We start from the raw sequence: 24,604 nt of genomic DNA on the forward strand, positions 1-24,604 counted from the left end.
GAATAGACTCACTGATCTATATAACTGGATAACTATGGGCAGCTTTGGGCTGTGATGTTGAGAAGTCATATAGATTATAGATCACTGAATCGCATGCAATGTCTATAGGAATTTTTAGTCTGGGCCAGTCTGGCACTGATATATACAGATACATATACAGATACATATGTATATATGTATATCAGTGCAGTCTGGTCTCCCAAGACAGAAAAATATTTTGCATGTTTATATAGGTAATAAGTACATTGTTATTCATTATTTACAATTTTATTAATTACCATCTATTTTTACGTGTACATAAATGTTGAGCCTAACAATGATTTATTCCAAGTTTGATATTAGCATATTTCATGCTTTTTTATCAGTTTCCAAATGTCCTGGGTACATTTTGTAATATAACTTCTTGTACTCTTCCTTCATTTCCTCTCTCTTTGCAAAGTATTTCGGATACATAGCCTTTTCCACCGGATCCCAATGATCAAGATGATAATCTGGCAGTGTAATATAATTGTCACGCACTATTCCACCAACTGAGTCAGGAAAATAAAACCGCATGTAACACGTATATTGGAAACATTGTTCCTCAGCTTCCAGTACCAACTTTTTTGCAACACGAGCGTCTTTTATGTCTTTGTTCTTATCAAACATACTTCTGAGTATTGCCTGTTGCAACCTTGAACATAAAATTCCTTAGAGAATTATTAACTGAGTGCCATTTAATCAATATTACACAAGGTGTTTCAGAATTCTTGCGATAAACTAAAACTAAGTTGATGCTGACGACGTTATCTTGTCATATTTAGTTAGGTTAGGTAACCAAAAATTTATGTGAATTAGTTCGCATTATTTCGGTAGCTCTTATTGTTTATAATTAAAGAATATCTATGAAAATAAAGACATTTGTAATAATAGCAATGGCTTATTAAGAATGACAAACTTTTTTTAAGGAAAATTCTGAATTTGGAATTATGGTTACACCTATGAACATACCTAAAGTTGGCACTTTCCATAGCATGATCCTGCATAGTACGTATGACGCGTTTGTATAATCTGCACACCTTTTGACTATGAGTAATTAACCCTGATGGTACATGCGCCATTCTCTCCAAATTCAAAAATTTCGTTTCTTTGGATTATTGTTTTCCTACACAGTTTTGCTATTATATACATTACATAACTGAACCGTCATGAACTATACATGGAGCAAGCGCGACGTAGATAGGAAACTACAATAATTAAGAAACTAAAAATTATTCCGATCTCTAATATTTATTTAATAACATTTCTTACGTACTAATTTATTAAACAAGCATTTAAAAAGAAAATTATCTACCCATGACCATGAATTGTATAATTAGATAGTCATGATAGTGTATAAAAGATCTTTACAATACTTAAAGAAAAATTGTAGTTCGCAAAAGTTTTTATCCATTATACAATGTACAATTTAATATTTAATGTATTTAAAATAGTTTCGTTTACTCTTGAACATTTTGCTGTGTCTCTAAAATTGAGCAACGTAGATACGAAACTGTATTTTACACAAAATTATTGATTATCTTTTACGCAATTCATTTCTTTTGGCATGTGTCTTCTTTCCTGCGGTGTCATAATTTTTTGAAATGCTTCTTTATTCTCGATTTGTTTACCTCATGCTTTTATTTTCCCGCCATTTAGATGGTCCACTTTTGTTCCTTGGATTACCATCTCTTATTATTTGTTTCAATTTTTTTAACCGCTGAATTAAATGAAATCATATTACTTTTTAATTATCCTGAAATTCTGCTCAGTACGTTCTTTCGTCACAACGTAATGTCTCAACTCTCAACCTTCATCTCTTTCGATCTTTTTGAACAACTTTTGGTAACCGGAAGTGCAGTTTCTACCAAAGAATGGCGACTGTCATTTCAATCCTTTATTTCCAACATACTTAACGCCCGATTCTTAGGACGCGACGCGAACTTTGCTCAGAATTAAGGAAACCTTTCATAAACATAATAATCGTAGTGCAATGAGTTCAAGCCTTGTTATTGATCGTAAACAATCAAATCAAATTTAAAACTCGTTTTGTCAAAAAATTCTACTCTATCAATTTTGTTCTAAAAATGAGCGACAAAATCCCAATACCATATTTTCAAAATTCCACTTGTTCTCTCGAATAACCCTCCAATCGATCTATTCGACTAATTCAGAAACGATAGCAACGATAAATATAACTACTTATTTCAGTTCTATCAATAAGACGATCGTTCGAATCACAAATGCAAAAATTAGTTTTTCGTAGCGGTTGTATTTTGTTGGTTTCTCGAATTTGAGGTTAGGAGTGTAGGATCCAGTTTTCAATATTGAAGACTATTGTTACGGACTTCGAACGATTTTCAACGGGCGAAATGGTGCCGACGATGCCGCCTGATTCACATAAAATCTCATTGAAGATTATCGAAGCGATAAAACAGCACCCGGTTTTATACAGTGCGGATGTGAAGGGCTCCTCGGTTAAGTTGCAAGAATTCCGGCAGAAGGTTTGGAGGAGGATTTCCGACGAGCTCGGTCTCGATCGTATGAACTTGTCTATTTTTTCCGCTTTTTACTGTCATGACAAAATTAAACAGAAAGCAAGTGGAAACAGGTACCAATCAAGTTTTATCGAATTACACTGTCGTACACATCAGTTTTATTTATTGTTCAATGAGGAGCAACACTAAATCAATGACCAAAGATTCCGTTAAAATCTTTTTTAATATCATGATATCGGTAAAATATACATAAAATAAGCATAATAATATCATGTGATATAATCCAAACTAGCGTGGATAATTTTAAAAGATTTCGACTCTTTTCTTATTTGTTTGAAACACGAAATAGTCATCGACTCCATTATATTATATATATATATTTCCAATGTGACTTTTTTGATTTAGAATGATTCTAGTATTCTGTCCAAAGTTCTTCAACTTATCAAACTAGTTTAAGTTGTTTCGGCATACATTGTATTAGTTTTCTGCAATAGTTATCTGTCTCAAGGATGACAAACTATGTATTAAGACTCATTACTGATATTTGTAAATGTAAAGCATTGTAATGGTATAGACATCGACAACAGGCAAATATAACAAATGAACTTAACTCTATAACAGTAGAATTAATTTAATGTAACTTTATTGGTACCTATTTCTGCTACCTGTTCATTTAATTCTGTCTCAATTGTAATTATATACACTCATATTAATTCAGTCAATAGAATGTTCATCTATACTGCTTGTTGCCATACGAACATTTATACCTTATAAATCTTATTCTTCTAAAAATAGTCTAATCATTATTTTAATATTTCATTGTCATCAATAATCAAAATAAAATATACCTACATACAACAGCAAACGTGTTAATTACAAATTTATTTACAAATTTGATCAACAAAACAAATACTAGTGTATTTTTATTGAAATCTGCAGCTACCTGGGTGCGGTTGCGATGGAAAAATTTGAGAGACACCTACTGCCGTATACTCAAGTATAAAAATAAGACTGAAAAAGGAGTACGCAGAAAAAAATGGATCTTTGAGGATCACCTCAGTTTCTTAAAATTCCCGTAAGTACAATAGCATTCCTACAATGTAATTGAAGAATATATAAAGTATCTTTTAAAATTCTGCAATTAGATATGAGTCTGATTACCAGCCACAAAGTATAGAATTGACAGAGGACTACATCCAGGACATAAATGCTGGTGGAATTAGTTCTGAAGGTCTGCTGGAGCAGCTTGAGGATCGTAACGATGAAGACTACAGTGAGTACTTGGAAATCCTAGAGGAGACAACTGCTGATCCTATCTTGGATCGAGAATCTATGGAATTGACGGATAATGGGGATACTGGAATGAAAAGTGTGGAGGAGGAAACCATAGCAAATGATATCGATATGTATACACAACAAATTCAATCGAAGTATAGGAAAATAAGGCCAAAGAAGGTGAAGGTTGATCCAGCAGAAGTTCCTACGACTTACAGTATACTGAAAACATCACCATTCAAGAATAGGACAGTAGATACACCAATTTTTGTTACTACACCAGTTGCAGGCAGCCCAAATAAAACTGTCTCCAAAGACGATGTAAGTTTAATGATGAGTATGTTCTTTTTTTACTGGGGATATAGTTATTACTATACTGTTTCTTTTTTAATTTATAGGATGCAAGGAATAATTACGATCAAGTTTATCTAGCTCCAGAAGGAAAAAGCAGTATCGAACTATTTTTTGACAGTATGGCCCAAACTGTTAAAAGACTTCCACCCAAAGCGCAAGCAGATATCAAAATGAATATTTGTAAAATTGTGACAGAAGCTGAGCTCAGATATTCCGGACGTAGTACACCACAGAGTACACAACAATTTATTGCACCACCTGGGATGATTCCCAAGTTAGTTTTAATACCATGTAACATGATTGATAGACAGACCAACAAGGGTTGACAGTTTTTAATGTTGGTTTCTGCCAAGTCAAAAGATATTGTGATATATTGTAACATAAACAAGATGAGAAGATAGTATCCATGAAGGAATAAATTGGACAACAATTGCTGCAGTGCTGAAAGTATTCCAATAAAGACAGTTTTTGTAATTAGTGTGGTGTTCTCTGTTTTGTAACATACATCGATGAAGCTTGTTCATGTACATAAATGAAATGTTATCGTTATATTATAACCTACTATTATACATAAATACAGTTATTTTAATAGAATCTGTGCGAAATCTCATTTGTACCTAGTTTAATCATTTTCGTATACACGTTTTATAGTTGCTTTACTGCTTTTTTATGTGACAAATAAATTATAGTAAAATTCTGTAAACTCTCTCAAACATAATTATATATTTTCTAATGGTTCAAACATTTTTAATTTAATTGAAAAGGGAAAGAAAAGAGAAATTGGCGTTTTTTATGTGGAACGATTTTACACATTCTTCTTCTTTTGTTACAATATAATAAACATTTTTTAAAGAAAAAAAAACGTAGCTTTTGTTGCAGCAACGATTATTTTTCGTTCACCGTAGTACTTACATTTTAACGTGCTTTATAGTACTGTTTATAGTAGTGTGGTTAATTAATTTTATTCTTAGAAATGATAGACAATAACGTTGATTTGAGTAAATATCGAATCGGCAATCGATATATCGCGCGACATTATATAACAGAATGCACATGTACCAATGATGATATGATATACGCGTGCACATGGAATTAAAGGATAAAAATTTTATCTAACTTGCGATAAAACGCTGCAGGTCTAACAATATGATCCTAAGATCAAAAAAATTGTTTTATCATTCAAATTATCTTATCATTTCAAGAAAGATCAGAAATCTATAATGAATCAGGTACATCTACAGCTGAATGATATAAAATAAGACGTACTCGATTTCAAGTGACATAGTGTTCGATCAGTTATTGTAAGTTAAACACTGTAAATATGTTGTTAACAGTTCTTAAGTATAAAAGACGAATTAACTTTCTACAAAAATGTACTTTTCTTCAAAATAGATCTTTCGCCGAAAAGGTAAGCAATAAAAAGTTGTAGGTTAATTATCGAAATGATATCCAGCACTGCTTTAATAATTGTTATATTCATTCTTTATGAATGAACTTACCATAGAATTTAGGAAAAAGTCATTTCTTATTAGATTACTATTTTTATAAATTATTGTCGTTTAATTAATTTATGTGATTAAGTGAAAAAATGCGAGAGAAGGCAGAGGATTTTTGGAGTAAATTATTCTTTAAGTAGATCAGATTCTTTCAAATTTTATATTGTATTGTTTTGTAAATCATGTTATCAATTGTTAAAAATGATTAAAATTCTTAAAATGATTCATCACGAAAAACATTATTAACTGTACCATACAAATATATTGCAAATTATTAAAATCATTCATCACAGAAATTTTAAGTTTACTATAAGAATATAAAGTTAGAAATCAAAATAAATAGAACATAATTAATTTTTATCATTTCCACTATACATTCTATTTATCTGAATGAACAAATGACTTTTATCTAATCTGAACATTAGTGCAAATTGACATAGTGAAGCACAGTAAATTCTATTGTGTGTAGCTAACTTATTTTGTAATGTACATCCCATACAAAAAATATTGAATATAATCTTTACATTTACAATTCCATGATATCTTTTTTTTCAATATTTCAGCGAATTATTAAACAAGATGACCAAAAGAAAAAGAATTCTAATGCAATCAAACTAAAGGATTTTAAAAATCATCTACAAACAATAAAAAATGCTATCACACCATGGGACTCCAATGATAACGTAATCCCATGGTCAGATCGTCCACCAGAAATTTCAAAAACCTGTGATGTTGTCGTGATTGGTGGGGGCGTAATGGGCAGTTCTATAGCATACTGGTTGAAAAAGCGACTTCACAAACATTTGAAAGTTGTTGTTGTTGAGAAAGATCCCATGGTAAACACACAATTGCATATATATTCGTTTCACACTTATTGGACAAGTGTCCAATTAATTATTAACGACCATAAGTTAATTAGAAAATTATTTTAGTACACCACAGCATCAACAGTTCTTTCTGCAGGTGGTCTGCGTCAACAGTTTTCCCTGCAAGAAAACATCGAGATGTCCCTCTTTGGTGCAGAATTCTTACGCAATATTAATTATTATTTAGGCATTAATGGAGAGCCTGCAATCGATTCATACTTTCATCCGTATGGATACTTAATGTTGGCATCAGAAAAGGGAGCTGAAACATTATCAAACAATTCCAAATTGCAGAATTTTCTTGGAGCAAACAATGTTTTGATGACACCATCTAAGTTGAAGGACATGTTTCCATGGATCAATTCAGAAGATGTTGCATTAGGTTGCTTGGGATTGGACAAGGAAGGATGGTTTGATCCGTGGACTCTCCTGTGCGCTTTTAAAAAGAAGGCAATGTATTTGGGTGTGGAATATGCTTGTGCAGATGCGAAGGGATTCCTGTACAAGGATGATACAGAAGATAAATTGGACAAATTAATTGTAAGGTTTTGTATTCAATTTGTAACATGTACTATTGAAACATATTATGTTGCTAAGGAAGCTTGTTGTTTGATAGGTAGTGACTCCAGAAGGTGAAACGAAAACCATAACTTTTGCAATAGCTGTTGTGGCTGCTGGGGCTGCGAGTGGAGACGTTGCAAAATTGGCAAAAGTTGGTCTTGCAGATGGGATGCGGAGCATGCAATTACCTGTTGAACCAAGGTAATTAGTTAATAATAAACTTCATGAAGTCTCTATCTAAAATAACGTAATGCGAGTACTTATGGGAATAATTTTCTTATGCAGAAAAAGATATGTTTATTGTTTTCATTGCCCTGAGGGACCCGGTATAAACACTCCATTGACAATTGATTATAGTGGAACTTATTTCAGGTGAATGTTATAGTAAATTGTGGATGCATTTGATTCTTTACATGTTAATGCAATGTTTTCATGATTATATTTTAATGGTTAGGAGAGAAGGTTTAGCAGGTACTTACATCTGTGGAAGATCACCAGAAGAGTCGGATGAACCACCAGTTACAGATTTAAGTGTTGATTATGATTATTTTGATGAAAAAGTCTGGCCTCTACTTGCAAATAGAGTACCAGCTTTTGAGAAATTGAAAGTATGTTGCATTCTGAACTACTTCTCTCAAAAATAACATTGTCCAATATCAATTTTCTGTTTCGATAAACAGCAGTTTTGTTTTGCTTAAACCATAAAAGTTATGCTAGTATTCGTTAGATGGAACGATCCTTTAATATACACAATGTTCTTTCTTTTTTTCAGTTAAAATCCTGTTGGGCAGGATATTACGAGTATAATACGTTCGATCAAAATGGAATACTTGGATCGCATCCTTATCATAGAAATCTAGTTTTTGCAACTGGATTTAGTGGACACGGGATTCAACAAGCGCCAGCTGTAGGTAGAGCGATCTCAGAATTAATTATTGATGGTAAATACACCACCATTGATTTATCAAAACTTAATTTCGATAGAATCATTGACAATTTACCTGTACGCGAGGTTAATATTGTTTAAAAGGCCCCTCACTACTGTTAATATAGGTGTAACCTAATTTAATACTAAGTAGTTTTGTACAAATTCCTATGTCACTTTATACAATTTTCAAGCTACCAATTGTATATACTTATAAGCAATAAATAAGTATGTTTTAGATCATAACAGCGTTTTATTTGCGAGTGCCTATACATAAGTTTTAATTAATCATTTTAATAAACGTCTAGAGATTTATCGAACTGTATAATAAATATGTATGACAATTGGATGAAGAAAAGGTAGTGGGGCATTGATATTGGCGGGAAAGTACCGGAATAATCTCTTCCGAGTTGAAACGAGTGTCCTACTAGTTTATGATAAGTTATTGTTAATATTTTATTATACAATGGCAGCTAATATTGGAGAAGGAGCTACAAAGAGGCGTAGAGTTCGCTATTTTCAAAATGAAATCATAACAATTTTTAAAAATTTTGCAGGGTGATCAAGGTATGGTCACCCTGTTTTATCCAAAATTCTACTTCACTGATGCTAAAATCGCCGCGCATGCGCGAAAAAAGTTGGCCGATATCTCATCACTGATTGGCTATACTCCTACTTCATACACCCCCTTCCCAATGCACAACGCATGCGCGCAGCGGTACTGAAGTGACGCCATGCGGTGCAGAGGCGCGCGACGCCAAGCGCGTCATTCGCAGCCTTCTACCGGGTGTATGCAGAACAATTTCCGAATTGATTATAGTTGAGCGAAAGCTTATTTTTTTATTTTGCGAGTCTTTATAACGACTGTTAATCGTAAAATGGAGAAACAAGTTCCTGGAACTTCAAAATTGTCTCCACCAAAGAAAAATCCATCAGGAAAGGTAAGTTCGCGTTATAAACATTTATCATGCATTTCGGTACCGTAAGCGCGAAATATTTTTTTCTTTAATTAATTAGAAATCTGTATTTCAAATCATGGTTTTTATGGTGTACTTACGTTTACAAAACTTTTTTCTGTTTCTAGTTCGTTGTGTCTTCTCAGAAGAAGATCATTATCAATTTGTACAAAAGTGCACTCGCCGAGAAGCCAGAAATAAAATATAAGGCGCTTGTTCTCCTTCTGTCGAAGCAGACAGGAATTGGACGGACAACTATTATAAAGACTCTGTCGGAATATAAGACGACCGGTGCCGTAACATCGCCGAATAAAAAAAGGCCACGCCTCAACATATTAGAAAAAACATCGGACGATGACATCATTGCCATTAGAAAGAAAGTTAGCGAATTTTGGTTTCGGCGAGAAATTCCAAATATGAAAAAAATACTAGAAGCTGTGAACACCGATGAAGAACTGCCATCATTCAGTGAATCATCGCTATACCGTTTACTGAAACGCATGGGGTTTAAATTCATCGTCCGAAAGCGCAATAGCGCTTTAATCGACCAGCCAGACATCGTTTGTTGGCGGCAACAATACATCCGAAAAATTAGATCTCTGCGGACGGAAGGGCGTCCTATATATTTCTTGGATGAAACAATGATAAACGCAGGGGATTGCAGGAGAAAACTTCAGTTCGACAGCAGTGTCAGCTGCCCGAAAAACACGGCACAAAGGGGGCTATCGACCGATATACCTGCTTCCCTCGAAAAAGGAAAGCGTTTAATAATAGCGCACGTCGGGTCATCAGACGGCTTCGTACCTGGGGCCCTCCTCTGTTTTGAGGCGAAAAGAAATACTGGCGACTATCACAATGAAATGAACGGAGACATATTTTTGGAATGGTTTCGTAAATTTTTGCCCATGCTGCGAGATGGGGCGGTTATTGTCATGGATAACGAGTCTTATCATAGTGTAAAACTAGAAAGATACCCGACAATAGGTTGGCAAAAAAAAGACATTATCACGTGGCTGAAGGGTAAGGGGGAAAAGTTGGACCCAAGCTACGTCAAGTCGCAGTTGGTAATGTTAGTAGAAAAATACAGGCATCGTGAAGACAATTACGTTATTGACGAATACGCGAAAGAACATGGATGTACTGTATTACGCCTTCCCCCTTACCACTGTCAACTAAACCCCATCGAGTTAGCATGGGCAAGAATTAAAGAGTACATAAAGGCGCGAAATACAACTAACAAGATGGCGGATGTCCGCCAACTTCTGGATGAAGCTGTAGAAAGCGTGTCCGCCGAGTCTTGGCAGGATTTCATTCGCCATGCAACAGAGGAGGAAGACAGCCTCCACCAACTCGACACCGTCATTGATTCCGTTTTGGAAAACGAAGGCGTTTGGTTGTACGCGTCTGATGATTCCGAAAATGACGTGTAAATAATTTGTAAACAATTGTAAATAATTTGTAAATAGTCTGTACATAGTCTGTAAATTGTAATTTGTAAATAGTTGTAAATCATAGTTCGTAAATAGTCTGTAAATTGTAATTTTTATATTTTTTGAAAAAGTAAATAATATTATCTATAAATAATGTACAAAATTATTTAAACCTGTTTTAAATTATAATTATTTGTTCGGGATTCGAATTCGGGAGTTGCCGGCCGTTACGAAAACCGTCGAGCGTTCGCTCCAGTTCCTTTTTTTCTAATGTGTACCGAGTCGCGTAGCGATCGCTCGTTACTCATACTTTTCATTCATTACTTCTCATTTTCTGAGTGGTCCCGGTCCCCAGGCGACTCCGACCGTCGCACAGTGTGACGAATGGCCTTTTTAGCTGGACAAAATTAACTTTCAAATAAACAAAAACTAACCGTGCTAATATAATCTAAAATAACCATGTATTAAAACCCTTGAATATTAAAACTTAAAATTCTTTTTTTGTATGTTTACAGAGCGTGTAAACTTCACCTACACTCTGCACCACGAGAGAACCGTACCGTTTCGCGCAGCTTGACTGGCCGCGGAAGGTGCTGCGAACCTCACAACTCCCACTCCACTTCATATACGCGGCGTACCGTAATTAAACGGATTAGCATGGAAATATAGGGTATAGGAAATCGTGACCATACTGTGTAAACACCCGGTATGGCGTGGCGTCACTGCGCGCATGTGCTGTGCATTGGGAAGGGAGCGTACGGAGTGGGAATACCACCAATCAGGGCGAAGATGCGCAGCGACGAACGAAAATCGGTTTTCTCGCGGTACGGTTCTCTCGTGGTGCAGAGTGTATGTATATAAAAGACGAACACCTAACCTATAAATGAATGGGCACATTTCCATACGCGCTAGAAATATGTTAAAATGTACTAAGGAGTGTTTAAATTTCCTATATATGATGGATATAACGTCTCAAAATATGTATTTTCACTTTAGTAATTCCAAATTATCGATAACATTCCTCTATTTTTGTAAATTAAGTGTCAAAGACGGCACTTATTTTTCCACAGAAACGCCCATGTTACTACTTTACTCTTCGTTAATGAATTAGCATATGCGCCACGTCGGTCCACGCGATGATTTTTACATATAATAAAGTAGAGATTCTCTACTTTATTTTAATACCACAATTGGCTTGCAGAACGTTGCAGAACTATAATAATTTTTACAATGAAGTTATGTCGTTTTACGTACACGCTCGTGACAATCATAGCCCGGGCCGGGCGTTTCGAATGCAGCCGATGCCGATTGCCGTCGCCACTTAGCGGTTTGTTTAGTCTACTCGTTGAAACCTATGGCTTGGTCTCATTCATTGTATATTGAAGGAATAAACAATGATAAGATCCCCGAGTTTTCCTCTGAACTTTCTTCGTATTCGTTTCTTCAGTCGTAAACCCAAATATTTGTCGTAACACAAATACGTTTAGATATATTCTACTTACATTTGTTTATAAGTTATTTGTTTTTAGCAACCAAACGTTTCTACTTAAGACTTTGATTTTGATCTCTGTTATTTCTTTTGTGTTATTCATATTTTCGTGTTATTATATTTTTATTAAAATAATAAACAATAATATGAAGTAGAGTTGTCATTTATAAATTGAAACCTTATACTAAACCAAAGAATAATTCTTTCCCGTTAGAATATGTCTGAATCTCCAAAAAGTAACATTTACAATCATCTTTCCAAAATTACATTCTTTTTGTCCATACTTAAAAATGACGTCTTCTTTGACAATATATTGGATATATCTACTACTTGTTAAATCATTTTGTGTTACATAGATCCATTACTAACTTTGTTGTATTTTATATTCAATTATAAATCACTTAAAATATACTGTTTAATTAACAAAAACCAACTAAATGTTGTGAAAAATTAATAATTATTCATATTTTATACAACTGTAAACATATTAATCGATAAATATAGAAAAATAGGCGATTTAGAATTTTGTCCAGCTAAAAAGGCCATTCGTCACACTGTGCGTCGATCGACGCCAAACATTATTAAATATATAATACATTACGTATGCAAATGCGCATGATTTCCTATAGGAAATATATTTCCTATGATTTTATGTTAATCCGTATTATTGTTTTACCGTGTATATTAAACTCACAGTCAAGAAAGTGGGGAGTGCGTAGTGGAGTGAGAGTTTACGGGCTCGCTGCTTCCCCTACCGTCTTCCAAGCTGCGCGAGACGGGTCTATTTATTTATGTAGTCGAAGTATGCACAAAATTTGGATTCATAACCTCTCTCCTGTGATCATTATGTTACATGAATCGTATTTGGCTTTATCAAATTTCACATGAATTGTATTTTATTTTACCAAATTATATAGAATTTTCTTTGAACACCGATAAGATATCTTTTCGTTCGAAATTTTATGTTACGTGTTTGACATGAAAATCGCAAGTTAATTGAAACTACATTGCATTGTTTAAAACGTGTCTATTTATAGTCAGATTTTCACTAAATAAATTAAAACACAGTGACATAACAATGGAACTGTCGAAAGATGTTGTCGAAAGTTTCACAAACATCTCAAACGTAAACATGATCACAGATGACAATTTCCTGCAGATTTTAGATGCTGTTGTTTCTCACTTACAAGCAAATCCTATAGACACAAGCAGTAAGTATACTCTCTAGTAATAACAAACAACATTAAATGTTACAGCAATGATTTACATTGATCAAGTTGCAGGCATTGTCAAAGCAGTAGATTCTAAAGTGATCCTGACAAAGAAGATCTTCGCAGACATGTTATGTTTGTTTGTAAAGGCAGCTCAGCATGATTTAGACGAAGAGAGTTTAAAAAATTTGCTGTATCAAATGTGTAGCAACGAACAAAGAAGAAAGAAATTGTGTGAAGCCTATATTAGTAATAAAAAGACTATACAGTCTCGATTGGAATCGATAAGCAGTAATCTGCCACACATTGTTGATGTAGACTGGCATCTAGACTACCGTGTCAAGGTAATCGATTAATTTAATCCACCAATGATTGCTTTATTTGTATAAAAATTATTTTTAGCTGGATACGTGTAACTCACTGGGTGTTCCTTTGTATCATGTACAGCTTAGTACTAAGGAACATGAGAGGATAAATCATGTGACATTCTCGTGTACGATACAGCAGCTGCAAGAACTAGTGTTTAAGCTTAAGGATGCTATCAGATACTCAGAGAAACTAACTAATGTGTGACTCTGTGTAATAGAGTTTATGATTTTTGTTATGGTATTCACTTAAATACAGCATACGCATGTATGATGTCTTAAGACTTCAATAGAAATATTTTTATATGTAAGTACCATGTATCTGAATAGAATTGCGTGTGAATAACACTGTTCAACATATGATAACTTTTTCTTCACATTTCTATGGCTTTTGATGCTTGCACATGAACTTGAAGGTAGTTTTTTCATCATAACCCTGAATCGTTAAGAACTTGAATTTTAAACGAAAACTCAAATTTTCAATCTTAAAATAACTTTGTCTACTTCAATCATAAAAGCTGTACCAATGTTTCTTACGTAGGACGATTTTGTAGACGCTCTCAAACATACCAATATATTTTTTAATAACACTACTGCAAAAACTGCAATAAAGCACAATAATAAGTGCTATGGTGAACGCGAAATAAACATTGACAATAGCTCGTCTATTAGGGAACTATTTCATATTATCAATCGGAAATGAAACTAATGTTGTAATTTTTTTTCACAGTTTCCGAAGAAAGAAGTTCTGTTTTTTGGTGTGGTGTACTATAGATTTTGCCTCGGACTCTTAATTTTCAAAATGAATTGAAAAATATCTGAGAGAATTGGCGTGGTACAGGCATCTCGCTCTATTCGAACATTCTTCGAACACGCTTAAATATTTACATAAATGTTTCTGTAAGAAACTACTCCCATGTAATAAACATTCGTAGAGCGTTCATAATAAAAACGCAAACAATTCTCAGTTAAGATGTCGACTTATTATGAAATATCTTAAAAACTGAGAATTCAAAATTGGCTGATAGTCAAATATAAAAATTATTGTTGGACAGTGCAATCGCTAGCCCTGAGCTTATGACATTATACATGCAAAACGTGAACATTTACACAAGAGAGTTATCATAGTAATCGTTTAATAATAAATTCAATTTTATGCATATAAGTGTAATGGTAAAATCTTCTTACAAACAACAGACTGTGTAAAGTATAATCAACTATATTTTTCTTCTCATAATTAAAACATTCCCTACTTGACGTAGTATTTATTATTTACTGTACTGATAACACGCGCGCGTGTGTGTGAGAGCGTATGTGCGCGCGCACACAAACATACGCGGAACACTTGCATAAATTCGAAAAACAAATGACGATCAACGTTTCCATAAATAAAACAAATCTCGAAAAAACTTCATTCGAGTCGTTTTCCCAGCTGAGAACCGATACTCGTAAAATTTTTCCTCACGCTAAAAAAATCCTACACACCCACCATATCTTTTTTTTCCCGCATTCGCATAAATCACTCACTCACTCACTCAGGTACACCTTGTATACAAAAGAGCCGCGCGCGCACACAACCAATAACTTATTAAAAATACATTGTCGCCTTTTGCTCTACAGTCAGACATCTCTCTAAAAATTGCTTTCTCGTAATAGACAAAAAAATACTATCGATATACCGGTTCTTACATGGCTAGAAAATATGCGTGTTAAATTATATTAATAATCGATAATTTCTTGCCTTTTTATATCCTAATACATGATATAGATTTTTTTTCTTTGCATTCATTATACATTATTTACAAGTAAACGTGTCTAAAAAAAAGATCATCGAATATTAAAATTTCTCTATACATTAACTATTTCTTTCTTTCCGGCACTTGGCGAAATTAATGGTGAATCGTTTTTCGTTTTTTTTTTCTTTATCCATGCGTGCTATCTCAATAATTCGGTGCAGTACAATACATCGACAATGACAAGTAATCAAGTTGGAAAGAGAGAAATCTCTCGGGGTGTAATAACTTCGCCACATTTCTCCTGTTAACAACTATCTCTTTTGATCGATTCTTTTAACATTACTTCATATATAAGTTTACTGTGTTAAGGCCTCGGAAATTTTCCTATAACTGCTTCCATTTTTTGTCGAGAACCAAGCCAATCGAAAAAATAAACTCTCGTCATCGCTATATCTATTTCATCGAATCCTCGAGGCTTTGGTTGAATGAGACGACAACAAAATTTCTTCGGAAGCGTCATAAATACTGACTTCGCGAAATTATTTCACATAAATAATGTCACAGATTCTTCGCAGAGTCTTCTTTGTCACATTCTCAAAAAGCAACGTGCAATCTCCTCATGCCAAAGACCCCAAGTAAAAAAGCTTCGTTGAAGATGTGAAACGTAGTAACAACAAAAGCATAGAAATTTTACAAAAGCAGACGATAGATTACTTTGAACTTTGAAATTGCACCTCCGTCTTGTTTGTCTGGATCTCAGATCTTTTCTCTTGTTCCTCAGTTCTCCCACATTTCTCATGGTTCGACTCCTGTTTCTCACTGTCGTCTGTCTGCAGTTTGTTCTGCTCCTTCTTCTCCACTGGCCCTTCGTCATTGTTCTTGCCAGTGAGACTCCCATTCATTTGAGACACTGATTTCTCCCTTTTCTTATTTACACTATCACTTACTTCGTCGGATCGTTTCTTCTCCACACTCTGTCCCTTTGTGTGATAAGCATTGTCCTTGTTGCACCCCAGCGAGCTTTCCTGAACCTGTTCTGCAGCCTGAGAGTTCTCCTGCTTATTCTTCGATGCACTAGTCCTGTTCTGTCCAATATTTGAGACAGCAGTTGTATTGACACTCTCCGCACTGCTGAAACTGCCAGTCTTAGACAGATTGAATGCACTGTGATCCTCTTGCGGTGCATTCTCTAGAAGAAGTAGATTGTTAGTCTCGAGGGACGTTGTTGCAACGATCTGGGCCTCAGTTTTGGCTAGACCGTAAGATGTGGGTGAGATTGCGGTCAAGGAAGTGGTCTTTGGAGACTTAGGTGAAGAATAGGTGCTTGGTGGTATTCTCTGAACCGTGGGAGGTTGGGAGACTGAGGAGAAGCCAGTGGTTTGCGGAATATAGCTGGATCGTTGATACAACTTGTTAATCGAAGGTGGTAAACTACTATGGAAGGCACTGGGGGATGGAATTCCTATCGGTGAACGGATTAGAGGGTTTGGAAACCTGCTGGCATCTGGGAATGGTGGTGCAAAATGGGGGTAGATTAGCCTAGGATTCATATTTGGTGTCGGAGAGGGAATAAATGGGCTCGTTGAGAGCATGTTCACTGGTGAATTCTTGGGAGAGATTGGCGAGCCGGTGCTCCTGCAGATGTCCCTTGAGAATGGAGGGTTTGGATAATTCCTGGCGCTTGGAGAGTATGGAGGAGGCGAGACGATGGGCGAGTTGATCGTCGAAACGATCGGGGACAGGGTTTTTGGGTCTATCTTCATCATACTTAGGTTCCCATTCTTTGAACTACTAGAAGTGTTCGTGGTCGACGTTGGCGTGATCGTCGACTGTTCTTTTTCTTTGTTGTCGTTGCCGATCCCGTACATCGGCTTTACTCCGGAGGCGGGATTGCCCAAGTACCTCGGCATGTTCCTCATCTTGAAGATCTTCGCCGGCTTCGACTGGATTGTTTTGCTCCGCTCTGAAAGCGCGGTTTGGTGTAATTGACTTTGCGTCTCCTTGCTTTGATTTTTCACCGCTACATAATTGTTTTTGGATAGTGTAGGATTCCAGCACCTCGGAGGGTCTCGGAGGGTTTTGTAGCCCACTGCTTGAGTTTGCTTCTTGGAGGCCGAAGAAGCCTTCTGTATTGAATGAGACGTTGTCATCGGAGAAGCAGAGGCCAGCGAGGTCACCCTATGGCCGTCCTTCACGTTCGAATAGATGTTCTTGTTTTCTGTCGTCATTATGGTGCTGCTTGGTGTGTACACGGGCACGTTCGAGATGTTAGTGAGTTGCTGCTGCTTGGCAGCGTCGCCTGACACCGATGACGAGCTACCCTTCCTTGCAATCTTCAATAAATCTGGAATGTCCGACTTGTTTCTCGTCTCTGTTTTGTTCTTCTCTTTCGAGTTCTCTCCGATCTTAGCGCAGATATCATTTATCTTGGAGCCTGAGGCCCCGATTTTAGCACAGATCTCGTTCAGGTTCGAGCCCTTTGTGATTAATTCATTCTTGCGAATGGTGGGTTTCATCAGAGAAATTGGAATGGCATCTGGACAAGGGGGGGCAGAGTACACGCTGGTTATCTCCAGGTTTGCCTTTGAACTCATCACCGATGTTGGATAACTGTTTTTCATGGAGGAAGTGATGCCCATAGGGGGCATAGTAAATATTGTTGGATTTTCTGACATTGATGACGTCACCATGTTCTCTGGAATCGTGGAGACAGACAATTTCTGAGCTGTAGATGTCGCCAAACTTTTCAAAGAATTTTTCAGCATCGCACTATTTACTAAATCCTGAACAGCGTGCGAGAATGTCGGCGTACTCTGACTCATTGTTGACGTCGATGGATTGATTCCGTTCCCAATTGATCCAGACAGAGATGCAGTCAGGTTCAGGGTAGCAAGATTCTCATTTGCAAATGGTTCAGCTTGTGTATATGGTGACTTTTGGGGAACTGCAACGGTCTGAGTGTTGACTTTTTGGGTTGACTCTACAGAAGCTTGGTCCACTGTCTTCTTTTCTGAACCACTTTGCTGCTGATCAGTCAATTGCACATTTTTCGCACAGGACTTCGCTTCTTCCGAGTCAGAACTGTTTGTGGCTGTGATGTTTGTTGAAACAACAGGTTTAATTTCCTCTGGCTTAGGCGACATTTTTGTGGAAGAAGGGCCTGATGTTTTGCTCACTGCCACTCCACAATTGTCTGTCATAGTTTCTGCAGGATTTGAACTCTCCGTAGATTTTGTGTCCACTTTCTTGGATGTTTGTGGCACGAACTTTCTATCTTTTATGGTCTTTTTCAAAGAACTATTGTTGCTATTGTTAATTTGTCCTGTTTTCGGTTGAAACTGTAGCTTCACGCTCAGAGCGTTGATTTTTGATCCCGTATTTATAAGCTTGGTTTCGTTTTTCGAATGATGATTGAGAATCTCCGGTTTCTTCTCCACGATGATGGTATTGTTGTTATTTTTTGATGATTCTTTTTTGTCCTTATCATCGCTGACATTGCATCTGATTTCATTTTCGTCCACGCATTGCATTGTTTCTTGACATTGCAGATTACTTTTGATTTCGACATTATTATTATCTGATTCGTCTTTCAATTGTTCCTCGTTTTTAGTTTTAACGCCTTCCGCCTCCTTCGCCGAAATTTTTTCGATCTCCACATTTTTTCTATTATCAAAATCAATTGTTTTAGGAGATGCGTCATCAGTAACTTGTTGGTTTAGGGATTGTTCGTTGTTTTTAGCAATCTCTGACCTATTGTTAGCATCTTCTTGCACTGGTGATGCATTCACAGTTTCAACATTTGCAATGGGATCCTCAGTTTTCATATTCTTTTTGAATTCCTGATCAGATATATCCGTGATACTCATTATGCCAGTTTCTGAGATTTTCAGTTGCACTTCTTTCCACTCTCTTTTCATAGTTTTTTCTTCTTCGGAGTCAATGGGATTGATACCAGCATGAAGCAATGATGCTTTATAATTGACATTGTCTTCGGAAAGTTTTATTCGCTTTGGAGAAGATTCGAATATCCTGTAACTTAAATGCAATGGCACTTTCTGAAACAAACAGAGCAACATATTTGTAAGATCAAAGTTAAAATGTTTTTCAATGTGTACGGGTCATTGATATTTACCCGCCTCCAATGGTAAATGTACATCACGTCCATCAACGTGTAACTACTGTGTAGCGGTTCCTCCTTATACATAACATCTACCCTGTGTGCATCAGTTAACCCATACTTAGCTCTTATCAGTTTCTGCAGGTGAAAAATCGTAACTGCAGCAGGACAACGAAGGTATCTCCTCAGAAAAGGTTTCACAGATAGTTCCTTGACATCCTTGGATGGACTAAAGTATTCTAATGACAAACTGAGAGACTCGTCTGGAGAGTATATATGCGACTCTGTGGGTTCTCCTCTTGCCTCTGGAGACGTTGTTTGGGCACATGCCTCTGGATGCTTAGAGTAAAACTCTCGCCGGCATCGCATCTCATCTAGAACAAAATCAATCGAATTAATTTTCTGTAGTACGCATTACTATAACCATTCGTACAACTTACTTTGATAGCATCCAGGTACCAATTTGTACACAATGTCCTGCAAAGTGTGGTCCGGACGAATGTTAAATAGTGGTTTACTTTTGTGCACCTGCACCTCACATATTGGACAGTACTTATTGTTCTCCAGATATTTGACGATGCAGCTCCTGCAAACTGTAATGCGATGTTAATCGCCTAAACAATAGGACCGCCGCTTAACTCTTTTGCAACGTTGAAATCCAACTGGTTGACCATAGACAAAAGGATTAAGGAAGTGACAAAAGAATACACATACACGAATGCAGGCACTCGATGATGGTAGTGGCGTCGATAAAGTATCCACCGCACAACTTGCACGTCAACTGGTCGTTGAGCTTGGACAACCTTAAACGATGCCCTCCACTCTGACCTGACATTCTATAAAATAAGAAACTTATTTGTATACTTGATGTTCGCAAGAAACGAGCTTTATAAAGTAAATTAGGGTAACATGAAAAATTGATGATATTGCGCGGTATTGGAGTATCGTCACGATACAAATAAAGCGGTACCATCGCACGATTTTCGACGCGTTCAATGTCGAAAATGTTACGTTAGAACTTGCTCGGCGACCTAATAGATTTAAATTGTCAGACTTACGTGACGAAAGACGCGAAAACTGCTCGTTTTATCTAGTAATCGCCATTTGATTGAAGAAGTCAGGAAAGTTGGGTCGGAGCTCGAGGCGAGATTTCACAAATGCTCTTCGCGAGAACATTCATCGAGAAACGAAATCCGATCCGAATCTGTGAAAAACACCGTCCACTCGAAGCACAGAGTATCGTCGAGTCCGACGATTTTGTCAGATTTTAGTCAATTTAGTTCATCGTAAAATAGGCCACGGTGCCAGGAAAAACTGTGAGAGAACGACAGCAAAACAAAATGGTGGATAAACAATCATCCCGATGACATTTCCAAAAACATGGGTTTCTTTCTCTGAATCTCCCTTCAACGGATCACACGACCTTGTTATGAAATAAACGACCGAAATAAAAATGCCAATAATTTGTTCTTCTCGAAGGGTATTCCAGAAAATACAATTGTTACAAACTATTTCGTCCGTCAGATTATAGAGATATCATTTATCGATATGACAGTAGTAGTACCTTGTTACTTACAGAGATGTCGGTATTCTCGAAAATGTTTGGCGGTTGATTTGAATTATTCGAACGAGAGGGGAAGTAAATACAGGTTAACTTATTTGTGGACTGTTTTTGATTAACTGAAAACTACAAAATGACTAATAAACATTTGTGAAATTAATTAATAAAGAAGATATTGCAAAATAACAAATAAAATCGATAATTGCTTAATACAATTTAAATGGCACGCACTTGTGCGCATGTACACTATAGATAATGTAGATTTCTTTTAGTCCCTGCATATTTGGTCATGTAGGAGTACGTTATGTATTGTAAGAATCCATATATTTTCCTATAATTTATAAAGATTACCACTGTTGCAAAATTATAATGACTTCGCAGTTTATAAATTGTATATTTGTTATGTAACGAATTATAATTTATGGTCAATTATACATTCCGTTGAAGCTACTCTTGTACACACGCGTGTAAGTACATACACGCATATGGTTAGGATTTGTGGTATGGTATACTGTGGTATACTGGTCAGGTATGTCAACAAATACTATCGCAAGAAGCACTTCAAAACCTAACCTATAATCAGTGATTCGAAATATTTTGGAGGTTACTGTTTTCTACATTATTTTATAAATTTTTGTAGTGTATACTATATAATGCAGTTTCAAACAGTGCAATGTGACCCTTTAGAATTAGTATGAAATAATTAGATTACTTATGAAATAATTATCACCATAATAATTTGGTGCTACAGTGAATCAGTTTTCTAAGTAAAGTAAGTATTTAACCTATTCGAAACAATAACAGTTGCAATATCATTGTTTATGACTGAAACATTATCTTTCTTTATTAGAATTTCTCTAAACAAAGTAAACATTTATCATTAAAATGGTTACATTACAAGATATTAGTGTACAGCTTATGAAGCCAGCTAAGGATCTAGCCGATTGGAAGTTTCCATTATCTCAGGTATACAGCAATATTAAAGTAATTGTAACAGTATTATAATTACATTGTTACACTCTATTTCAGATTTTAGAAGAATATTACGCATTGTTAGAGGAGCCATGCAATATAAATTTTGGAGAAGCAGCACTTGTTCTACAAAATTCAGCCAATGTATATGTGCGAAGAATCGAACGTCTTTTCACTGAAATCGAAGTTTTAAAGCAAACATTTTTTGGCTATGAGTAACTATTACTTTCAAATACAATATGAAATATAAATAATACAAAACAATAGTTCATTCGCGTTTTTAATAGGGAAGAAGAAAGAAAAAAGTCTATCAGTAAAGAAAAACAGGTGTCCAAGAAAGCGTATATTGATTTTGAAAATTTTGTTATTTGCGATCTTGAAAAACATGTTGGTAAAAAGATTGATAAGAAGCAGCGTTTTTCGACACAGAAAAAGGTTAAACTGTTGAGTCATCGATTTACTCAGTTAGAAAACAGTGTGGCACAGTTGTGTATTACTATTCAAGTTTTTGATGTGTTGGGAGAGATCATAGGAAAAAAATATGATTTTCGGTAAGGAGAAATTCATTTTACTTGCTTTCCTATCTTAAATTAACTATAAATTTCAAGGTGTAATCAAGCTATAAATACAACTGGAATGCTGGTAGACGAACTAACGCCTTATGACTTTAATCATGTGATCGGTTCCCGTGTTCAGAAAGGAAGAAATTCTCTGTCATCTTACTCAGAACCAAAGACTCCTGGCACCGGAACATCGGGGTATCATTCGGCCGCTTCCATAAATGATAATGAATTTGTCACATCGATCAACGAAGAGTTTGAAGAAGAGGATGACTTTTCTTTGCCCGTAGCAGATATTACCACAGTAATTGAATCAGAAGTCGCAGAAAACGAAAACGTGATAGATACAGATCATGAAGTTCTGTCTACTACCGTTCGTTCCCAGCAATGTATCACTAATAAAGATTGTTGCACAGATCAGCATAGTGAAAATGATGCAGATTTGAATTCAGTTGATGTTAGTGATCAAAATTGCAAGGATGTTAATCAAATTAAGAAGAAATGTCTGAACGAATGTCTAGAACAAGTGGTCCAAGTTGAAGAAGAATGTAAAAAGAACGATAAAAGGTGTAAGATTACAGAGAAACAGGAAAATGATCAAGCAAATAATAGTAAGCATTCAGAACGTAATGCTAAGGAAGATCAACTTTCTCCGACAGACGAGTTAGATAGTGTGCAGTGCAAGGAAGGATTACTTGGAGTACGGAGAAAAGGGTATGGGTTACATTTAAAGTTTATAATTCTACTTTAACGTATACATATATTAATATTTTTATTAGGAATGAGAAAATGAAGACATCAATATGTTCTGTGGAAGACATCAATGAGTCTGATTGGAAGCCAATGCCGCTAATTCAGGGAATGAAAACTGTTCTCACCGGCAATTCGCCTGTTTTAAAACTTCCAGAATACATTTCTCTTCTGGAAACCAAATTTGGTTCTGTATGTACGATTGTTACACTGTCTATCGCCAACCTTGTGTTTCAATAACCATCTGCTTTGTTTCCAGAAGAAACGTAAGCTAGCATCAAAAGTACACAAACCAGAGTGTCTAACAAAGCTTTTCCTACGTGAAGTTGAATCATTCACACAGAAGGAAAAGAATTTTATTTCACAAGCGAAACAGAAGTTCAAACGTTTGCAAAAGCGTAAGACCAATTGAATTATTTTTCAAAAGTTGTGTTGTATTGTGTTGTTAGAATTTTCTTGTTTTGAACAGAGGAACTGGAAGATTTCATGAAAAATTTTGACGAATGTTTGAATGGCACAGAAAAAGAGTATGATGTTTCGAGATATGAAGCCATGACAGATTCTACCATTGATTTGCTGGGCTTTCGAATATCTGAGAAGCAAAGCAATTGCATCCAGAACAACACAACAGAAATTATGAGTAGGAGTCCGTCCCCTGAGGATGCCAGATTAGAATCGGCTCATAATTCATTCGATATCGCCCCGCAGTCGCCTATTCTATGTAATGATTGGTACGAACCCTCTATCTCTGAAATCGACGTGTCTTATTCGTTGCCAGATTATCAAACGTTAATCGAGGATAAGATGAAGGAAATCTTCGAAGAATCCAACGTCACGACCGAGTTAGATCAAACTGTCGCCAAATGGCATGCTTCCGTGCAGCCAATATTGTCCGAGGCAGAAATTAGGCCAACATTCCGAATTCAAGATTACGCTTCCAATATAATGGGAACGTTGCAGACATTGGAGCAAAAGAGCACAAAATTCGACGACATTGTTCAAAATAAACCTGCTTACGAAGTGGCGAGATACTTTCTAGCATCGTTGCAACTGGTATTTTTCATTATGACTTTGCATTATCTAAAAAGAAAGACATTTTTATGAATTTTCTATCTTTTGTAGGCCAATACGTACAACATAGAGATAAAAACGACAAACAGTGATGACAACATAGAAATAGCGTTACTTGATGCTAAAGACTGTGAAAAGAAATAATCTAGGGGGTGCGGTAATGCTTTTGACAGAAAAAATGTTGTCAAATGTACAAATATTATTTTTTTAATTTATTTCTTCAAATTATTGTTTTTATTTTTGATGTTTTATATAAAAGAAGTTATTTTCTTATAAATTTTACGATTTCACCTGAAATAGACTAAATTTTAAATAAAAATCATCTATAGAATATCAGAATTAAAAATTTCCCGCTACGGTTGAACTCTGGTCGAAGGATATCCATAGAATAAC

At 35.7% G+C, this 24,604-nt stretch overlaps 7 protein-coding genes across 13 annotated transcripts; 5 read left to right on the forward strand and 2 right to left on the reverse strand.

Moving 5' to 3' along the window:
- Window positions 1–245: 245 nt before the first annotated feature.
- Nd-b22 (NADH dehydrogenase (ubiquinone) B22 subunit) lies at window positions 246–1,195 on the reverse strand. The gene is made up of 2 exons (XM_076795790.1): window positions 991–1,195; window positions 246–673 (listed from the first exon to the last, which is right to left on the reverse strand). The coding sequence occupies exons 1-2, from the start codon at window positions 1,098–1,100 to the stop codon at window positions 349–351; spliced, it is 435 nt and encodes a 144-aa protein (XP_076651905.1). The 5' UTR covers window positions 1,101–1,195; the 3' UTR covers window positions 246–348.
- Window positions 1,196–1,433: 238 nt separating this feature from the next.
- Window positions 1,434–4,739, forward strand: LOC143358573 (uncharacterized). The gene is made up of 5 exons (XM_076795789.1): window positions 1,434–2,036; window positions 2,230–2,559; window positions 3,456–3,591; window positions 3,662–4,112; window positions 4,190–4,739. Exons 2-5 carry the CDS (start codon window positions 2,391–2,393, stop codon window positions 4,469–4,471), a joined length of 1,038 nt encoding a protein of 345 aa, XP_076651904.1. The 5' UTR covers window positions 1,434–2,036; window positions 2,230–2,390; the 3' UTR covers window positions 4,472–4,739.
- A 443-nt stretch (window positions 4,740–5,182) lies between these two features.
- LOC143358635 (FAD-dependent oxidoreductase domain-containing protein 1) lies at window positions 5,183–8,243 on the forward strand. 2 transcript variants are annotated; one of them, XM_076795929.1, is made up of 7 exons: window positions 5,183–5,553; window positions 6,205–6,477; window positions 6,574–7,047; window positions 7,124–7,269; window positions 7,354–7,440; window positions 7,523–7,676; window positions 7,841–8,243. In XM_076795929.1, exons 1-7 carry the CDS (start codon window positions 5,467–5,469, stop codon window positions 8,093–8,095), a joined length of 1,476 nt encoding a protein of 491 aa, XP_076652044.1. In that variant the 5' UTR covers window positions 5,183–5,466; the 3' UTR covers window positions 8,096–8,243. The 2 variants fall into 2 exon arrangements, with proteins under 2 accessions (XP_076652044.1, XP_076652045.1); XM_076795930.1 differs by having other exon boundaries at window positions 5,185–5,446.
- A 41-nt stretch (window positions 8,244–8,284) lies between these two features.
- On the forward strand, window positions 8,285–10,526 carry LOC143358530 (uncharacterized). The gene is made up of 2 exons (XM_076795708.1): window positions 8,285–8,934; window positions 9,078–10,526. Exons 1-2 carry the CDS (start codon window positions 8,872–8,874, stop codon window positions 10,377–10,379), a joined length of 1,365 nt encoding a protein of 454 aa, XP_076651823.1. The 5' UTR covers window positions 8,285–8,871; the 3' UTR covers window positions 10,380–10,526.
- A 2,077-nt stretch (window positions 10,527–12,603) lies between these two features.
- On the forward strand, window positions 12,604–14,701 carry LOC143359078 (COMM domain-containing protein 3). Of its 4 annotated transcripts, XR_013083058.1 has the most exons (4): window positions 12,621–13,079; window positions 13,146–13,423; window positions 13,482–13,751; window positions 14,175–14,701. XR_013083058.1 is itself a non-coding variant. In XM_076796741.1 (3 exons), exons 1-3 carry the CDS (start codon window positions 12,947–12,949, stop codon window positions 13,650–13,652), a joined length of 537 nt encoding a protein of 178 aa, XP_076652856.1. In that variant the 5' UTR covers window positions 12,604–12,946; the 3' UTR covers window positions 13,653–14,701. The 4 variants fall into 4 exon arrangements, 3 of the variants coding, with proteins under 3 accessions (XP_076652856.1, XP_076652854.1, XP_076652855.1); XM_076796741.1 differs by having other exon boundaries at window positions 12,604–13,079; window positions 13,527–14,701; XM_076796739.1 differs by having other exon boundaries at window positions 12,622–13,079; window positions 13,482–14,701.
- LOC143359076 (uncharacterized) lies at window positions 14,648–20,858 on the reverse strand. 2 transcript variants are annotated; one of them, XM_076796736.1, is made up of 6 exons: window positions 20,356–20,858; window positions 20,012–20,133; window positions 19,738–19,890; window positions 19,313–19,671; window positions 16,949–19,235; window positions 14,648–16,369 (listed from the first exon to the last, which is right to left on the reverse strand). In XM_076796736.1, exons 2-6 carry the CDS (start codon window positions 20,130–20,132, stop codon window positions 15,891–15,893), a joined length of 3,399 nt encoding a protein of 1,132 aa, XP_076652851.1. In that variant the 5' UTR covers window position 20,133; window positions 20,356–20,858; the 3' UTR covers window positions 14,648–15,890. The 2 variants fall into 2 exon arrangements, with proteins under 2 accessions (XP_076652851.1, XP_076652850.1); XM_076796735.1 differs by having other exon boundaries at window positions 14,648–19,235.
- A 132-nt stretch (window positions 20,859–20,990) lies between these two features.
- LOC143359077 (uncharacterized) lies at window positions 20,991–24,542 on the forward strand. Of its 2 annotated transcripts, XM_076796737.1 has the most exons (10): window positions 20,991–21,387; window positions 21,499–21,630; window positions 21,709–21,824; window positions 21,888–22,045; window positions 22,118–22,381; window positions 22,439–23,104; window positions 23,170–23,332; window positions 23,400–23,538; window positions 23,610–24,193; window positions 24,263–24,542. In XM_076796737.1, the coding sequence occupies exons 3-10, from the start codon at window positions 21,744–21,746 to the stop codon at window positions 24,353–24,355; spliced, it is 2,148 nt and encodes a 715-aa protein (XP_076652852.1). In that variant the 5' UTR covers window positions 20,991–21,387; window positions 21,499–21,630; window positions 21,709–21,743; the 3' UTR covers window positions 24,356–24,542. The 2 variants fall into 2 exon arrangements, with proteins under 2 accessions (XP_076652852.1, XP_076652853.1); XM_076796738.1 differs by having other exon boundaries at window positions 20,991–21,630; window positions 23,403–23,538.
- Window positions 24,543–24,604: the final 62 nt, after the last annotated feature.

The sequence above is a fragment of the Halictus rubicundus genome, chromosome 11 (assembly GCF_050948215.1).
Source record: "Halictus rubicundus isolate RS-2024b chromosome 11, iyHalRubi1_principal, whole genome shotgun sequence".
Lineage (NCBI taxonomy): Eukaryota > Metazoa > Arthropoda > Insecta > Hymenoptera > Halictidae > Halictus > Halictus rubicundus.

Excerpts from the sequence above, each read along its gene's own strand:
- Nd-b22 (XM_076795790.1), bottom strand. The coding sequence starts at position 1,100 with ATGGCGCATGTACCATCAGGGTTAATTACTCATAGTCAAAAGGTGTGC. Across the intron at positions 674-990 it reads ATGGAAAGTGCCAACTTTAG|GTTGCAACAGGCAATACTCA; the intron begins GTATGTTCATAG and ends TTTATGTTCAAG.
- LOC143358573 (XM_076795789.1), top strand. The coding sequence starts at position 2,391 with ATGGTGCCGACGATGCCGCCTGATTCACATAAAATCTCATTGAAGATT. Across the intron at positions 3,592-3,661 it reads CTCAGTTTCTTAAAATTCCC|ATATGAGTCTGATTACCAGC; the intron begins GTAAGTACAATA and ends TTCTGCAATTAG. Across the intron at positions 4,113-4,189 it reads AAACTGTCTCCAAAGACGAT|GATGCAAGGAATAATTACGA; the intron begins GTAAGTTTAATG and ends TTTAATTTATAG.
- LOC143358635 (XM_076795929.1), top strand. The coding sequence starts at position 5,467 with ATGTTGTTAACAGTTCTTAAGTATAAAAGACGAATTAACTTTCTACAA. Across the intron at positions 7,048-7,123 it reads ATAAATTGGACAAATTAATT|GTAGTGACTCCAGAAGGTGA; the intron begins GTAAGGTTTTGT and ends GTTGTTTGATAG. Across the intron at positions 7,677-7,840 it reads CAGCTTTTGAGAAATTGAAA|TTAAAATCCTGTTGGGCAGG; the intron begins GTATGTTGCATT and ends TCTTTTTTTCAG.
- LOC143358530 (XM_076795708.1), top strand. The coding sequence starts at position 8,872 with ATGGAGAAACAAGTTCCTGGAACTTCAAAATTGTCTCCACCAAAGAAA. Across the intron at positions 8,935-9,077 it reads AGAAAAATCCATCAGGAAAG|TTCGTTGTGTCTTCTCAGAA; the intron begins GTAAGTTCGCGT and ends TTCTGTTTCTAG.
- LOC143359078 (XM_076796739.1), top strand. The coding sequence starts at position 12,947 with ATGGAACTGTCGAAAGATGTTGTCGAAAGTTTCACAAACATCTCAAAC. Across the intron at positions 13,080-13,145 it reads AAATCCTATAGACACAAGCA|TTGCAGGCATTGTCAAAGCA; the intron begins GTAAGTATACTC and ends ACATTGATCAAG. Across the intron at positions 13,424-13,481 it reads ATCTAGACTACCGTGTCAAG|CTGGATACGTGTAACTCACT; the intron begins GTAATCGATTAA and ends AATTATTTTTAG.
- LOC143359076 (XM_076796735.1), bottom strand. The coding sequence starts at position 20,132 with ATGTCAGGTCAGAGTGGAGGGCATCGTTTAAGGTTGTCCAAGCTCAAC. Across the intron at positions 19,672-19,737 it reads GGTACCTGGATGCTATCAAA|ATGAGATGCGATGCCGGCGA; the intron begins GTAAGTTGTACG and ends ATTTTGTTCTAG. Across the intron at positions 19,236-19,312 it reads ACATTTACCATTGGAGGCGG|AAAGTGCCATTGCATTTAAG; the intron begins GTAAATATCAAT and ends TGTTTGTTTCAG.
- LOC143359077 (XM_076796737.1), top strand. The coding sequence starts at position 21,744 with ATGGTTACATTACAAGATATTAGTGTACAGCTTATGAAGCCAGCTAAG. Across the intron at positions 22,046-22,117 it reads CAAACATTTTTTGGCTATGA|GGAAGAAGAAAGAAAAAAGT; the intron begins GTAACTATTACT and ends CGTTTTTAATAG. Across the intron at positions 23,105-23,169 it reads CTTGGAGTACGGAGAAAAGG|GAATGAGAAAATGAAGACAT; the intron begins GTATGGGTTACA and ends TATTTTTATTAG.